This window comes from Oncorhynchus keta, chromosome 13, assembly GCF_023373465.1.
Source record: "Oncorhynchus keta strain PuntledgeMale-10-30-2019 chromosome 13, Oket_V2, whole genome shotgun sequence".
NCBI lineage: Eukaryota > Metazoa > Chordata > Actinopteri > Salmoniformes > Salmonidae > Oncorhynchus > Oncorhynchus keta.
In genome coordinates, this window is record NC_068433.1 from 31,607,692 (window position 1) to 31,624,493 (window position 16,802).

The following is a 16,802-nucleotide window of genomic DNA, read 5'->3' on the forward strand; positions in this document are numbered from 1 at the left end:
AAGCATGTTCCAGTTTAGGTCGCCTAGCAGCACGAGCTCTGAAGATAGATGGGGGTCAATCAGTTCACATATGGTGTCCAGAGCACAGCTGGGGGCAGAGGGTGGTCTATAGCAGGCGGCAACAGTGAGAGACTTGTTTTTAGAGAGGTGGATTTTTAAAAGTAGAAGTTCAAATTGTTTGGGTACAGACCTGGATAGTAGGACAGAACTCTGCAGGCTATCTTTGCAGTAGATTGCAACACTGCCCCCTTTGGCAGTTCTATCTTGTCTGAAAATGTTGTAGTTTGGGATTAAAATTTCAGAATTTTTGGTGGTCTTCCTAAACCAGGATTCAGACACAGCTAGAACATCTGGGTTGGCAGAGTGTGCTAAAGCAGTGAATAGAACAAACTTAGGGAGGAGGCTTCTAATGTTAACATGCATGAAACCAAGGCTATTACGGTTACAGAAGTCATCAAAAGAGAGCGCCTGGGGAATAGGAGTGGAGCTAGGCACTGCAGGGCCTGGATTCACCTCTACGTCGCCAGAGGAACAGAGGAGGAGTCAAATAAGGGTATGGCTAAAAGCAATAAGAATTGGTCGTCTAGAACGTCTGGAACAGAGAGTAAAAGGAGGTTTCTGGGGGCGATAAAATAGCATCAAGGTATAATGTACAGACAAAGGTATGGTAGGATGTGAATACAGTGTAGGTAAGGTAAACCTAGGTATTGAGTGATGAAGAGAGAGATATTGTCTCTAGAAACATCATTGAAACCAGGGGATGTCATTGCATGTGTGGGTGGTGGAACTAATAGGTTGGATAAGGTATAGTGAGCAGGACTAGAGGCAGGACTAGAGGCTCTACAGTGAAATAAGCCAATAAACACTAACCAGAACAGCAATGGACAAGGCATATTGACAATAAGAAGAGGCATGCTTAGTCGAGTGATCAAAAGGGTCCAGTGAGTAGAGAGGTTGGGGGTCACGGCGATTTAGACAACTAGCCAGGCCATCGGTAGGAAGCTAGCATAAGATGAAGGTCTGTTATTAGCCACCTCTTGCGTTCCGTTAGTAGATTAGTGGGGTTCCGTGTGGTAGAGGGGATTAATCCAAATCACACAACAACAACAAAAAACAATAGATATAGTTATAGAGGCCCAAGAAGAATAAAATAAAAAATAAAATAATAATAATAAATAAATAAAGGTGAATTTATTCTGCCACTGTGTCTTCTTATTGTCCCTGTCTCTAGGCCAATATCACATTCACAAGGCATTTCAATAAATTATTGAACTATTACAACACATAGCAAGTGGCTTTGCTTCCCCAGTGATTTTACCCACACACAACTACTGCCTGGTGCACAAAGTAGGAAACATACAGAAATGGTTTGTGGAGATTGGTGTGGAAGAACTTGACTGGCCTGCATAGAATCCTGACCTCAACCCCATCGAACACCTTTGGGATGAATTGGAACGTCGACTGGCTGCCAGGCCTAATCGTCCAACATCAGTGCCCGACCTCACTAACGCTCTTGTGACTGAATGGAAACAAGTCCCTGCAGTAATGTTCCAACATCTAATGGAAAGCGTCCCAGAAGAGTGGAGGTTGTTATATCAGCAAATGTGTCCACATACATTTGGTTATGTAGTGTAAATGGTGGGATATGTCTGCTGGTCTTCATTAGCGAGTCAGATGAATTTAAAGAAATTAAACATAAACTTATAGAGTTCATGCTGTGCGCGAAGGTAGCGTGGCCGAGCGGTCTAAGGCGCTGGATTAAGGCTCCAGTCTCTTCGGGGGCGTGGGTTCGAATCCCACCGCTGCCAATGTTTTTTTCTTTGTTTAAATTTTCATAAAGAATTATATTTCATATACGACTATAATCTATGATATATTTCCTTTAATGTGCAAACATCACTCACATCATTACAAAATGTAGTTTGTATTTCCAGAACGCGTTTCTCGAGTGGTACATTGTTCGTGCATTTTTTAACCTGCGGCAATCCGTAGTGTATTGATTCTTGAGCAGTAAACGTGTTGTCAAGGTTAGGTATAGAAACAGAACAGGATTCACTCTTTCCGGATAAAACTCAACATTTACAGGTATCTACTTGCACTTTATCACGTCGATAACAAACTATAATTTGGGGACTGGGACAAGGATAGCTTTGTAGTTAGCAAGTTAACTCTGGTCTTTCGCGCGACGACAACGAGTTGTCTCTGCACTCTTTTGTCGCGTTCCATTTTACCATATCCTTTAATCAAAGCAAATGTGTTGCTGGATAAGTTGTCTCTGTCTGTACAGGGTGCCATTACTCCAAAATAGGAAAACGACTTGAGCACTTTGTATACCGCCAGACTAGCTCTGGTCAGCGCGTAACGCTAATTGGAAATCCGACGCATGCGCGTGGACCAGTGCTAGCTACGATAGCTCCTGTCTAATTGTTTGTCTTCCATCCAACTAAACGTTGCTGCCTAGCTGACACAATGAAGCCGCCCTCTCGTTCTCGAATACAACCGACGCGCTATGTGAACAAGAAGACCGAAAAGACTGTCTCGAAGCGAAAACCAACGTTCGCGTGCACGGGATGGAGTCGGACGGAGCAACAGGTCCTGCTGCGGTGCCTCAACAAGCAGAACAAGATGACTGGCGGGATTCACGGGGCAATAGACCTAGAGGCCCTGCACGAAAAACTTCCCAAGCAGTCCAGAGAAGAAGTAAGTTAGCTAGAAAGTGCATTTCAAATTGAGGTCACGATCATTCATTGTGCATGTGAGAGATGTATTTCTCTCTCTGTCTGTCTCGCTGTCTCTTTCTCTATCTTTCTCTCTCTCTCTCTCTCGGTGTCTCGCTCTCTACAAGAATAGTAAAACAAACATTTGACAACTGGGGACATTATGTTGGTTCCCATAAGGTTAAAGGCTATTTCTAGGGGGGGTTAAGGTTAGGTTTTTGGGTTAGGGAAAATAGGATGTTGAATGGGACTGAATTGTATGTCCCCACAAGGTTAGCTGCGCATGAGTGTGTGTGTGTCCAGTTCTGTATCGTGCGTTCATACACAACACACCAATTAGTGTTTCTCTTCCATCCACTCTCCCTCCCAGATCCAGTCCCAGTTGGAGTCTCTGATGATGCGTGTGCTGAGAGCGGTGGTGGGCCAGGTGAAGAAGCAGAGGTCTGAGCAGAAGGCAGCCCTGAAGCCCATCCAGATGTGGGCTGAACTGGCCCATGATATGGCTGGAGCTCTGGAGGAACCCATTACCTCAGCCTTCGCTCAGGTCTGTTCATTTATGTATATATTACACAATACCACGTCTTTCAAGGGAAGGTGAAAGTATTTCAAAAGGGGCAATTATGTTAGAAAACAGTGCAAACATATGGATTAAAACATCACTAGCCGGCTACCCTATATACATGGAATCACTGGCCACTTTAATAATGTTTACATAGTGCTTTACTCATTTCATATGTATTTATTTATTATTTTACCAGGTAAGTTGACTGAGAACAAGTTCTCATTTGCAGCAACGACCTAGGGAATAGTTACAGGGGATGAATGAGCCAATTGTAAACTGGGGATTATTAGGTGACCGTGATGGTTTGATTGGGAATTTAGCCAGGACACCGGGGTTAACACCCCTACTCTTACGATAAGTGCCATGGGATCTTTAATGACCTCAGTCATGACACCTGACTCCTCCACCTCCGAAAGACTGCACCCTACACAGTGCAGTGGGATCTTCTTTTTTTTTTTGACCAGGGGAAAGAGTGCCTCCAACACCACTTCCAGCAGCATCTGGTCTCCCATCCAGGAACTGACCAGGAAGCAAGCCAGCAGTGGTATGCAGGGTGGTATGCTGCTGGCAATATATACTGTATTCGATTCTACTGTATTCAATTCTACTGTCAATGCCACTCTGACATTGCTCGTCCTAATATTTATATATTTCTTAATTCCATTATTTTACTTTTAAATTTGTGTATATTTTTGAATTGTTAGATACTACTGCACTGTTGGAGCTAGGAACACAAGCATTTCATTTACATTACATTTACATTTAAGTCATCTAGCAGACGCTCTTATCCAGAGCGACTTACAAATTGGTGCATTCACCTTATGACATCCAGTGGAACAGCCACTTTACAATAGTGCATCTAAATCTTTTAAGGGGGGTGAGAAGGATTACTTTATCCTATCCTAGGTATTCCTTAAAGAGGTGGGGTTTCAGGTGTCTCCGGAAGGTGGTGATTGACTCCGCTGTCCTGGCGTCGTGAGGGAGTTTGTTCCACCATTGGGGGCCAGAGCAGCGAACAGTTTTGACTGGGCTGAGCGGGAACTGTACTTCCTCAGTGGTAGGGAGGCGAGCAGGCCAGAGGTGGATGAATGCAGTGCCCTTGTTTGGGTGTAGGGCCTGATCAGAGCCTGGAGGTACTGAGGTGCCGTTCCCCTCACAGCTCCGTAGGCAAGCACCATGGTCTTGTAGCGGATGCGAGCTTCAACTGGAAGCCAGTGGAGAGAGCGGAGGAGCAGGGTGACGTGAGAGAACTTGGGAAGGTTGAACACCAGACGGGCTGCGGCGTTCTGGATGAGTTGTAGGGGTTTAATGGCACAGGCAGGGAGCCCAGCCAACAGCGAGTTGCAGTAATCCAGACGGGAGATGACAAGTGCCTGGATTAGGACCTGCGCCGCTTCCTGTGTGAGGCAGGGTCGTACTCTGCGGATGTTGTAGAGCATGAACCTACAGGAACGGGCCACCGCCTTGATGCTAGTTGAGAACGACAGGGTGTTGTCCAGGATCACGCCAAGGTTCTTAGCGCTCTGGGAGGAGGACACAATGGAGTTGTCAACCGTGATGGCGAGATCATGGAACGGGCAGTCCTTCCCGGGAGGAAGAGCAGCTCCGTCTTGCCGAGGTTCAGCTTGAGGTGGTGATCCGTCATCCACACTGATATGTCTGCCAGACATGCAGAGATGCGATTCGCCACCTGGTCATCAGAAGGGGGAAAGGAGAAGATTAATTGTGTGTCGTCTGCATAGCAATGATAGGAGAGACCATGTGAGGTTATGACAGATCCAAGTGACTTGGTGTATAGCGAGAATAGGAGAGGGCCTAGAACAGAGCCCTGGGGGACACCAGTGGTGAGAGCGCGTGGTGAGGAGACAGATTCTCGCCACGCCACCTGGTAGGAGCGACCTGTCAGGTAGGACGCAATCCAAGCGTGGGCCGCGCCGGAGATGCCCAACTCGGAGAGGGTGGAGAGGAGGATCTGATGGTTCACAGTATCGAAGGCAGCCGATAGGTCTAGAAGGATGAGAGCAGGGGAGAGAGAGTTAGCTTTAGCAGTGTGGAGCGCCTCCGTGATACAGAGAAGAGCAGTCTCAGTTGAATGACTAGTCTTGAAACCTGACTGATTTGGATCAAGAAGGTCATTCTGAGAGAGATAGCGGGAGAGCTGGCCAAGGATGGCACGTTCAAGAGTTTTGGAGAGAAAAGAAAGAAGGGATACTGGTCTGTAGTTGTTGACATCGGAGGGATCGAGTGTAGGTTTTTTCAGAAGGGGTGCAACTCTCACTACACCCACAACATCTGCTACATGTGTATGCGACCAATAACATTAGATTTGACTAGGCTTAAATATTTAGATGATAGTCTAGACATATTCAATATTGAAAGTTACAAACTCTCCCTCTCATCTCCCCTCTATCGCTCTCTTCCCTTCTCCCTCAATCTTCTCTCCAGATGCTAGTCATCTCAGCCACAGAGCCCGGCAGCCTGACCAACTCGGACCCGCCTCGGGAAGACTACCTCCCTAAGCAACAACGCTCCAACTTCAAGACCATCCCACCTAGACCCATACCCACCCCTATCTCCCAAAAAAACCCAGCCCCCTCAGGGGTATCTAACAGCCCTATAGTGTTTAACATTGCTTCTACACCCCAACCACCACCTGCAGTCTCTGTACCAGTCTCTGTTGTTCCTGCCACCCAGCCGTCCACAATGAACCCCGCTTCTGGCGCGTCCAAACAGAGAGGCAGGACCACTACACCAGCCTCTACGGTTGGAGCCCTATCCCAGCCTGGTTGCTCTAACTCCAGCATCCTCAGTCAGATTCAAGAAGGGTCTGCCATTTCCACTCTGCTTACAGTACCAGTACAGTCCCTTTCTGCCTCATCGTCTGGTCCTACTACAACACTGCAGTCCCAGTCGGTGGCACAAGGTGGCGAACATGGGCAGACCATGCCCAACGTCCCTTCCACTCAGCTGGCAGTGATGTCCTCTCCTGCCCCTGCCGATGTGTCAAAACAACAACAGCCCTCTGCTGCAGCCTCCTCTATTAGGCCGCAGCCTCAGCATCCCGGGGCTGGGCCAAGGAAAAGTAAACATGCGGATGAGAACACACCTAGATACACAGGCCTGGGGAGCATTGTGGACTTTGAGAAGATCTATCGGTTCTTAAGTACGGTCCATGTGCAGAGTGAATGCTTCAAACTGACTCCTATGGGTGAGATGATAGCTATTGTTGGGGTGGGGTGTAAGTTATACACTTTTTACCTTATGACAGTCGATAATCTGGTTTCTTTCTTTCTACATGTCTTACCAGGGTTGGGGTCAATTCCATTTTAAATTCCAGTCAATTCAGAAAGTTTAAATTTTAATTGTTCGTATTCCCATTTGAAAAGCATTGAAGATAATTGGAATTTCTGTGTAGTTCTGGAATATACCGGGATTGAAATGGAATTGACCCCAACCCTGCTTGTTATACAACCAATTGCTTGTAAAGATGCATTTGGGTCAAGAGGATAACACATTAGAGCACTAGGCTATTTCCAATGTGGTCAACATCCTCTGTCATAATAAATTGTTGCAAAAAGATTGGCCAGTCTGTCCCATTTCCTCATCATAATCTTCTTCTTGTTCCTGTTCTTCTTTTTTCCCCAGAAAGTGCTATAATACTGGACCTGCTGATGTCTCTGCCTGAAGAGCTCCCCCTCCTGGACTGTGCCAGACTGCAGCACCACCTGCTCCAGGTACTGTACACTCAACTACAGATCTAAGATCAGATTGCCCAGCTGATCTAGGATCAGTTTAGGTTTTTAATTCATAATGAATAAGACCTGGGACTTTATCCACAAAGTATTAGTGCAGCTCTATGATCAGTTTAGCTTTTTAATTTAGCAAGGAATAAGAGTTGGGACCTGATCCTAGATCAGCACTCCAACTTTGAGACCCTTTGTGAGTACGGGCCCAGGCCTAGAATTGCGGATGGGTCATAGATCTCCACCTCACTCATTTCTGTGTGAGGGAGTTTGCCCTTTTGCTAGTCAGACCTCTCCACCATCTTACATTTTCTCTTTTTAATATATTCTTTCTACCATCTCTCCCTTTTGAGATATATGTGACAACATTACTCTGTTTTCTTCTTACCCCTAGGTCCATGAACGGTTCTCAGCCCCAGTTCCCAAAGTGACCCAGGAGGGCACCGGTACTGGGAGGCCCTGGTCCTCAGCAGCGGGAGATCAAAGAAGACAAGATGGAGCAACAGATGGAGGAGCAATACTTGTTGCTGTGACAACGCCCCCAAGTCTAGATGCTGGTGACAAGGTGGGCGCCCCACTTCAAGTACAACAGGGGAGTCAGGTAGAAGGAGGAAGAGGTGTGGCTAATAGTGGAATCCCAGATGGTCTGGAATGCACCTCAACCAATCAGGGTGTGGCTGCAACGGTGGTGCCTGCCAACCTGGTCGCCGGGTGTTCCAATTCCGTTGATAAGGATGGGGCTGTGCCGTTGCAGGGGAGTACAGAGGAAAGAGCGGGAACTGAGACTGTCGCGCCTTCACAGGACAATGGACAAGCCCAGGGACAAACGCCCTCGACCAATGACACGTCAGCAAAGTCAGGGACGGCTACGCAAAGAAAATCTGACTGGGAGAAGGCGGGACTCTGTCCCCTTAACCCCTTCATGGTGCCTTTGAAACTGTTGGCACGGAAACCGATCCAGTCGCTGGACGAGGCTGTGTTACAGTAGCCTCCATTTTGTTTTATATTTTGAGACGGAAAAAACGAAATAGCTGACAACTTGAGGATTTCATAGAATGTTCTAAGCCTTAGATTAGTACAGCAGTACTTACGTTCTTTAATTAGAAATGTCTCACTTTAACCTTCATGGTTCATTTGATTGTGGTTTGTCATTTTTGGTTGCTTTGATATTATGCAGTTTACAAAAATGAGTCAGGAAATAAATCTTTGTTTTATTACACATTTCAAAGATGTTTTGAGTGTTCAATATCTGTTCTCTGTATACAGACACGTTGTTAGGCCATGTGATATTACAACATTATTCATTAGCTTTAGTACCAACGTTAAAAATGAGTACTGCTAATTGTCAAACTGGCATAAGTTGCATCATATCATTGGTAAAACAGTTTTTGCTGTTTCATTCAGTCTTTGCTCCCAAAGAGGAGACCTTCCAATACAGATCTTGTTCCAGTCTGTTTTTTTCCCGGTGGTTGATGAAACACTGATTTAAAGGATGATCCAAGACATCTGAGTGACTTTATCTCCGGTCTGCTGATCATAAACTGTCAGGGAATATTGTAAAAGGGTATTTAAGTATGGAATAGGTTTTTAAAGTCAACATTAGCTCCTCCATAGTATCCCTATGTAGTAATTTACCATGAAAGTACACCAGTTTATAAAGTGCAACCACAGTATAATGTGTATACAGCTTTTTTTAACCGGTTGAATGACAATGTAGCCCACTTGTCAAACTCAAGGCCCGCGAGCCTATACAATCTGAAAATGTTTTTTTTTTTTTTTCGCAGCAAAACGATGTCAATCGACATTGAAATTACTAAAACCAAATCAAACGTTTGTAGAAATTATATTGGACCTTCATTTATAGTCTCTTCACTTTTGTCCAGCTTGCTAACAGTCATCAAAATGAAAGCTAGACATTCTGGGAGCATCAGAAATTCCAAAAGCGCTAGACATATTTTGACGACAAAGAAATACAGTATATAATACATTTTAAATAAGGCATTCTTTCCGCCTTTGGCTGCCAGGGTCACTCAATGCAAAACGTTGCCCTGAAGAGGTCAGTCGGTTCAGGTGTCTGTTATGTCTTGTATGGCGTCCCTATCAGCCCTCCAGGAACTGGTAGATGGTCTTCAAACCTCTCCCTGGACACCTTTTATAGGAGAAGAAAGAGTAAGAACAAAGCTTTACTGTCCAATTTTATTTATCATGTTTTTGTTGCTTTTTAACCCCTTGAGAAAGTGTTTAAATGACTTGCTCAAGGGGCACAACGTCAGGAGATGGCATCTAGTATAGCTTGAATAGAATCCCCAACTGTGCCTGTGTTCCATGGTAGGCAGACGTTGGAGGAGTCTCCCTCTGCCTCGTACTGCAAGCCCACTCGGCCACCATAAGGTGGGTTAGGGTTATTCTCTATGATAGGGGAGAAAAAAATATATTTACAAATGGTCCCCCAAGCTAATCATGTTTTAAACCAGGCCAAGTACTCTACTGATGAGGATAATTAATAAAAACTTTTTTGGGGGAAGGTGGTGTTATGCCAAAGACTTTGTATAACAATGGCATATTATCCCTTAAACTAGTCGATGTCCGCGCCCACACGGGATATAATTAGCATTTTATTTTTTAAATACACATAAAAATCTAAGCTAGAGATATATTTTTTTTGTTGTTGCATGGGCTGCATCTCAACACTGCTGGCCTTCTGTTTTGGCCTTCTGTTTTGGCCTTCTGCACTTGCGGTGAAAGGTGGCAGCGCTACAGCTATGTTTGTCTGACCATGAGACATCCTGAAAAATCAGTCTTCACAAAAATGTCTAGTGTCCGAACGTCCTACAAACTATTATGACCCCTCTATGGAAAGATGACACTCTCACAAACACGATGGTGTACTCGGTTTTGCTCTACGACCCCCACAAGTGTCAGATTCATCTGATTTCGGTACTGCCAATCTGCCAACTTCTGTCTGCAGCATCCGAACAGTTTGGGCTACACACTAATATGAACCCTCTTTGGGAAGGTGAGACTCTCACGAACACGTACATGTTGGTCCAGGACGCTCAAAAGACTCGTCTGAAAGTAGCCCGGTACGAGTTTATAAAAATGAATGCCCCTTTTTGCCCTCAGAACAGCCTCAGGTCAGGGCATGGATTCTCAGAGCATGGATTCTGCAAGGTGTCAACATGCTGGCCCATGTTGGCTCCAATGCTTCCCACAGTTGTGTCAAGTTGACTGGATGTCTTCTGGGCGGTGGACCATTCTTGACACACGGAAAACTGTTGAGTGTGAAAAACCCAGCAGCATTGCAGTTCGTGACACACTCAAACTGGTGCGCCTGGCACCTACTACCATACCCTGTTCAAAGGCACATAAATATTTTGTCTTGCCCATTGACCCTCTGAATGGCACACACAAGTAATACAAGGCTTAAAAATCCTTAATTTACCCTGTCTTCTTCCTTTTCTGCAACACTGGTTGAAGTGGATGTAACAAGCAATATCAATTAGGGAATCACAGCTTTCACCTGGTCAGTCTATGTCATGGAAAAAGCAGCTGTTCCTAATGTTTTGTACACTGTGTATATGGAAATAGTTTAGTGGCAAAAAGAAAAGGTGTTACAATAAAAAAAACATCCTGATCTTGATCCTGATGTTTCTCAGATATGTCTCAATTTAAAAAAAAAATGTTTTTGGACTATCTGTTTTTCCATGTATGAATCTGTTATTCAATACATTTCTAGGGGCTAATAGCATTGCGTCAAATTCAATGTTTTGTCCAATAATTTGACTCCAGGGGGTTAAAACACAATTATAGCAACAACCTATGATAGCAGAGCAAGCTTTAGACAGTTTACCTGTTAGGACCGTGGTACTACTTGAACCAACCAAGTCGCCACTCGTAGTTGACCTGTCGGGCCACTCAAAGTCGTCCTCCAGCAACTGGTTCAGTATGGATGTCTTTCGCCCTGATATGAAGGAAAGGGAAGAGTGGGGACTTAGTTAACTGAAATAACTTATTTACATAAGCATCCAGACCCTTTGCTATGAGACTCGAAATTGAGCTCCGGTGCATCCTGTTTCCATTGATCGTCCTTGAGATGTTTCTACAGTACAACTTGATTGGAGTCCACCTGCGGTAAATTCAATTGATTGGACATGATTTGGAAAAGCACACACCTGTCAGTGACAGTGCATGTCAGAGCAAAACCCCTGCCAATGAGGTCGAAGGAATTGTCCGTAGAGCTCAGAGACAGGACTGTCAAAGCACAAATCTGGGGAAGAGTACCAAAACATTTCTGCTGCATTGAAGGTCCCCAAGTACAGTGGCCTCCATCATTCTTAAATAGAAAAAGTTTGGAACCACCAAGACTCTTCCTAACGCTGGCCGCCCGGCCAAACTGAGCAATTGGGGGAGAAGGACCTTGGTCAGGGAGGTGACCAAGAACCCGATGGTCACTCTGACAGAGCTCCAGAGTTCCTTTGTGGAGATGGGAGAACCTTCTTGAAGCACAACCATCTCTGCAGCACTCCACCAATCAGGCTTTTATTGTAGAGTGGCCAGACGGAAGCCACTCCTCAGTAAAAGGCACATTGACAGCCCTCTTGGAGTTTGCCAAAAGGCACCTAAAGGACTCTTAGACCATGAGAAACAAGATTCTCTGGTCTGTCAGCAGAGATCTACAGCTGAGGTGGGAGACTCTGTCCATAGGACAACAATCAGTCGTATATTGCACAAATCTGGCCTTTATGGAAGAGTGGCAAGAAGAAAGACATTTCTTAAAGATATCCATAAAAAGTGTTGTTTAAAGTTTGCCACAAGCCACCTGGGAGACACACCAAACATGTGGAAGAAGGTGCTCTGGTCAGATGAAACCAAAATTGAACTTTTTGGCAACAATGCAAAACGTTATGTTTGGCGTAAAAGCAACACAGCTCATCACCCTGAACACAACATCCCCACTGTCAAACATGGTGGTGGCAGCATCATGGTTTGGGCCTGCTTTGCTTCAGCAGGGACAGGGAAGATGGTTAAAATTGATGGGAAGATGGATGGAGCCAAATACAGGACCATTCTGGAAGAAAACCTGATGGAGTCTGCAAAAGACCTGAGACTGGGACGGAGATGTGTCTTCCAACAAGACAATGATCCAAAACATAAAGCAAAATCTACAATGGAATGGTTCAAAAATAAACATATCCGGGATTTAGAATGGCCACGTCAAAGTCCAGACCTGAATCCAATCGAGACTTTGTGGAAAGAACTGAAAACTGCTGTTCACAAATGCTCTCCATCCAACCTCACTGAGCTCGAGCTGTTTTGCAAGGAGGAATGGGAAAAAATTTCAGTCTCTCGATGTGCAAAACTGATAGAGACATACCCCAAGCGACTTACAGCTGTAATCGCACCAAAAGGTGGTGCTACAAAGTATTAACTTAAGGGGGCTGAATAATTTTGCACGCCCAATTTTTCAGTTTTTGATTTGTTAAAAAAGTTAAAAATATCCAATAAATGTCGTTCCACTTCATGATTGTGTCCCACTTGTTGTTGATTCTTCACAAAAAAATACAGTTTTATATCTTTATGTTTGAAGCCTGAAATGTGTCAAAAGGTCGCAAGGTTCAAGGGGGCCGAATACTTTCGCAAGGCACTGTACATACACATTCACAGATAAGACTAACCCGACCTCTCCCCTCTCTGGGCCCAAGTAACTTTCCCCACATAAGCATGCTTATGAAAATGAATAAAACATCTTATTTATAAATGTTACCAAAGGATTCTGATTCTGCCACGACACCAATTACCTTCAGAAGTCACATAATTAGTTAAATAAAGTCTAACTGTGTGCAATCTAAGTGTCACATGATCTGTCACATGCGCTCAGTATATATACAGTGGGGCAAAAAGTATTTAGTCAGCCACCAATTGTGCAAGTTCTCCTACTTAAAAAGATGAGAGAAGCCTGTAATTTTCATCATATGTACACTTCAACTATGACGGACAAAATGAGGGAAAAGAATCCAGAAAATCACATTGTAGTATTTTTAATGAATTTATTTGCAAATTATGGTGGAAAATAAGTATTTGGTCAATAACAAAAGTTTATCTCAATACTTTGTTATATACCCTTTGTTGGCAATGACAGAGGTCAAAAGTTTTCTGTAAGTCTTCACAAAGTTTTCACACACTGTTGCTGGTATTTTGGCCCATTCCTCCATGCAGATCTCCTCTAGAGCAGTGATGTTTTGGGGCTGTTGCTGGGCAACGTAGACTTTCAACTCCCTCCAAGGATTTTCTATGGGGTTGAGATCTGGAGACTGGCTAGGCCACTCCAGGACCTTGAAATACTTACAAAGCCAATCCTTCGTTGCCCGGGCGGTGTGTTTGGGATCTTTGTCATGCTGAAAGACCCAGCCACGTTTCATCTTTAATGCCCTTGCTGATGGAAGGAGGTTTTCACTCAAAATCTCACGATACATGGCCCCATTCATTCTTTCCTTTACACGGATCAGTCGTCCTGGTCCCTTTGCAGAAAAACAGCCCCAAAGCATGATGTTTCCACCCCCATGCTTCACAGTAGGTATGGTGTTCTTTGAATACCAAAAAAGTTTAGCAAACTCTCTAGCAAACTTCAGACGGGCCTGGACATGTACTGGCTTAAGCTGGGGGACACGTCTGGCACTGCAGGATTTGAGTCCCTGGCGGCGTAGTGTGTTACTGATGGTAGGCTTTATTACTTTGGTCCCAGCTCTCTGCAGGTCATTCACTAGGTCCCCCCGTGTGGTTCTGGGATTTTTGCTCACCGTTCTTGTGATCATTTTGATTGACCCCACGGGGTGAGATCTTGCGTGGAGCCCCAGATTGAGGGAGATTATCAGTGGTCTTGTATGTCTTCCATTTACTAATAATTGCTCCCACAGTTGATTTCTTCAAACCAAGCTGCTTACCTATTGCAGATTCAGTCTTCCCAGCCTGGTGCAGGTCTACAATTTTGTATCTGGTGTCCTTTGACAGCTCTTTGGTCTTGGCCATAGTGGAGTTTGGAGTGTGACTGTTTGAGGTTGTGGACAGGTGTCTTTTATACTGATAACAAGTTCAAACAGGTGCCATTAATATACAGGTAACGAGTGGAGGACAGAGGAACCTCTTAAAGAATAAGTTACAGGTATGTGAGAGACAGAAATCTTGCTTGTTTGTAGGTGACCAAATAATTATTTTCCACCATAATTTGCAAATAAATTCATAAAAAATCCTACAATGTGATTTTCTGGATTTTTTTTCTCACATTTTGTCTGTCATAGTTGAAGTGTACATATGATGAATTACAGGCCTCTCTCATCTTTTTAAGTGGGATAACTTGCACAATTGGTGGCTAACTAAATACTTCTTTGCCCCACTGTATGCCTGTTCTGAAAGGCCCCAGAGTCTGCAACACCACTAAGCAAGGAGCACCACCAAGCAAATGGCGCCATGAAGACCAAGGAGCTCTTCAAACAGGTCAGGGACAAAGTTGTGGAGAAGTACAGATCAGGGTTGGGTTATAAAAAATATCCAAAACTTTGAACATCCCACGGAGCACCATTAATTCCATTATTAAAATTAGAAAGAATTTGGCACCACAACAAACCTACAAAGAGAGAGCCGCCCACCAAAACTCACGGACCAGGCAAGGAGGGCATTAATCAGAGAGGCACAAAGAGAGCAAAGTTAACCCTGAAGGAGCTGCAAATCTCCACAGCAGAGATTGGAGTATCTGTCCGTAGGAACACTTTAAGCCGTACAATCTACAGAGCTGGGCTTTACGGAAGAGTGGCCAGAAAAATACATTGCTTAAAGAAAACAATAAGCAAACATGTTTGGTGTTCGCCAAAAGGCATGTGGGAGACTCCCCAAACATATGGAAGAAGGTACTTTGGTCAAGGAAAATGCTATGTCTGGCGCAAACCCAACACCTCTCATCACCCTGAGAACACCATCCCCAGAGTGAAGCATGGTGGTGGCAGGGATGTTTTTCATCGGCAGGGACTGGGAAACTGGTCAGAATTGAAGGAATGATGGTTGGCGCTAAATACAGGGAAATTCTTGAGCTAAACTTGTTTCAGTCTTCCATAGATTTGAGACTAGGCCTGATTTTCACCTTTCAGTGGGACAATGAACCTAAGTATACTGCTAAAGCAACACTCGAGTGGTTTAAGGGGAAACATTTAAATGTCTTGGAATGGCCTAGTCAAAGCCCAGACCTCAATCCAATTGAGAATATGTGGTATGACTTAGAGATTGCTGTACACCAACGGAACCTATCCAACTTGAAGGAGGTGGAGCAGTTTTGCCTTGAAGAATGGGCAAAAATCCCAGTGGCTAGATGTGCCAAGCGTATAGAGACATACCCCAAGATACTTGCAGCTGTAATTGCTGCAAAAGCTGGCTCTACAAAGTATTGACTTTGGGGTGGGTGAATAGTTATGCACACTCAAGTTTTCATTTTTTTTGTCTTCATGTTTGTTTCAAAATAAAATAAAATATTTAGCATCTTCAAAGTGGTAGGCATGTTGTGAAAATCAAATGACACAAACCCCCCCAAAAAATCTATTTTTATTCCAGGTTGTAAGGCAACAAAATAGGAAAAATGCCAAGGGGGTTGAATACTTTCGCAAGCCACTGTATGCTCATAGCATTGGATGTAGCACAGCTGTCTTAGGTCTTTCTCCATGTACACATCTATGGTCACTTTGCAGAAACAGCCGTTCCTGACCTATGGGCTGTTCTGGTTTTGACAAAGCTTACTTTTTATGTTTATTGTATGTTTGTCTATAGTTTGACCAGTGCTTAATTTGTAAACCGGGAGTTGCCGGGAACAAAAAGTTAGGCCAGAGAGTGGTAACCTGGGGGTATTTTAGGTACCAGAACACAGGAGTTTTTTCTCTACCTTTCTAATAAATCATTGCATAGTGGCATTAAGCAGTAGAGTTGAGGCGCTTACAGAAGTTGCACGGATGGGGAAACATTTTTGAATTTCATGCAATTCTACGTAATTTGACATGACTGGAGACACACAAATTATCTAAATGACACTGAGAATCTGAGATCAATTAAAAGACCTTGTCTTGAATCCATCAATAGCCTAGGCATAGGTGTGTAGAGACACACATATTGTACAATATGGAGAGGAAATTATAGTCCTAAAAAACTATCCAGTTTCACGAGCTCACCCAATGATTCGCATCTCACTCGCTGCCGATGTCCAATGCGCTCCTGCCAAAAGCACATCTCTCTCTTGTTTTGCTTCGTAAAACAAAGTTCGCTAAATAGGCCTATTTGGAAGTTTATCAAATATTTTGGTAGCCTGGGGCAGATAGATTAGAGTCTTCTGTTTTCCGCAGGAGCCCTTTGCTTGCCAACCTGTGTTTTCCCAAGATTGTATTTGAAATATTTCGAAAGGCCTGTTTTGTCTGCATGCTGTTCGGCAAGTTTTCGACTGTAGGCTATGTCTTATAATTGGCTACACATATCCATAGGCTATAAAAAAAATAGCTACTGATGGTGTAATAGGCTATTCTGGATTATTTCATTTCTTTCTGAACAGACAGCAGTAATTCTATAACTTTGGCAAATGTTTTTCAATTTATCAGGAGTGCCCGCAGCTCTGATTCTGTAAGGAAATAAATGATTAAGTGCAACGCTGGAGAAATGAGTTGCAGGCTCATGTCTAGCAGAGCAGAGAGAGGGAGAGATATAGCAAGTGAATCTCATTCCAGTTCTGGTAGATTCAGACGTGCATCCCTCACT

At 44.2% G+C, this 16,802-nt stretch overlaps 1 protein-coding gene, 1 long non-coding RNA gene and 1 other non-coding gene across 4 annotated transcripts; 2 read left to right on the forward strand and 1 right to left on the reverse strand.

The window, feature by feature from the left end:
• Positions 1 to 1,726: 1,726 nt before the first annotated feature.
• On the forward strand, positions 1,727 to 1,808 carry trnal-aag (transfer RNA leucine (anticodon AAG)). The gene has a single exon. It is a non-coding gene; the product is annotated as a tRNA-Leu (tRNA).
• A 142-nt stretch (positions 1,809 to 1,950) lies between these two features.
• Positions 1,951 to 8,250, forward strand: snapc2 (small nuclear RNA activating complex, polypeptide 2). Of its 2 annotated transcripts, XM_035783919.1 has the most exons (6): positions 1,951 to 2,085; positions 2,462 to 2,700; positions 3,088 to 3,261; positions 5,725 to 6,487; positions 6,925 to 7,013; positions 7,417 to 8,250. In XM_035783919.1, exons 2-6 carry the CDS (start codon positions 2,470 to 2,472, stop codon positions 8,008 to 8,010), a joined length of 1,851 nt encoding a protein of 616 aa, XP_035639812.1. In that variant the 5' UTR covers positions 1,951 to 2,085; positions 2,462 to 2,469; the 3' UTR covers positions 8,011 to 8,250. The 2 variants fall into 2 exon arrangements, with proteins under 2 accessions (XP_035639812.1, XP_035639814.1); XM_035783921.2 differs by having other exon boundaries at positions 1,975 to 2,700.
• Positions 8,174 to 11,093, reverse strand: LOC127906780 (uncharacterized). The gene is made up of 2 exons (XR_008062835.1): positions 10,873 to 11,093; positions 8,174 to 9,431 (listed from the first exon to the last, which is right to left on the reverse strand). It is a non-coding gene; the product is annotated as an uncharacterized LOC127906780 (long non-coding RNA).
• Between the last annotated feature and the right edge of the window lie 5,709 nt (positions 11,094 to 16,802).

Coding starts and splice junctions, on each gene's coding strand:
- snapc2 (XM_035783919.1), top strand. CDS start 2,470: ATGAAGCCGCCCTCTCGTTCTCGAATACAACCGACGCGCTATGTGAAC. Junction 3,262..5,724: donor TTACCTCAGCCTTCGCTCAG/GTCTGTTCATTT, acceptor TCTTCTCTCCAG/ATGCTAGTCATCTCAGCCAC. Junction 6,488..6,924: donor CTTCAAACTGACTCCTATGG/GTGAGATGATAG, acceptor TTTTTTCCCCAG/AAAGTGCTATAATACTGGAC.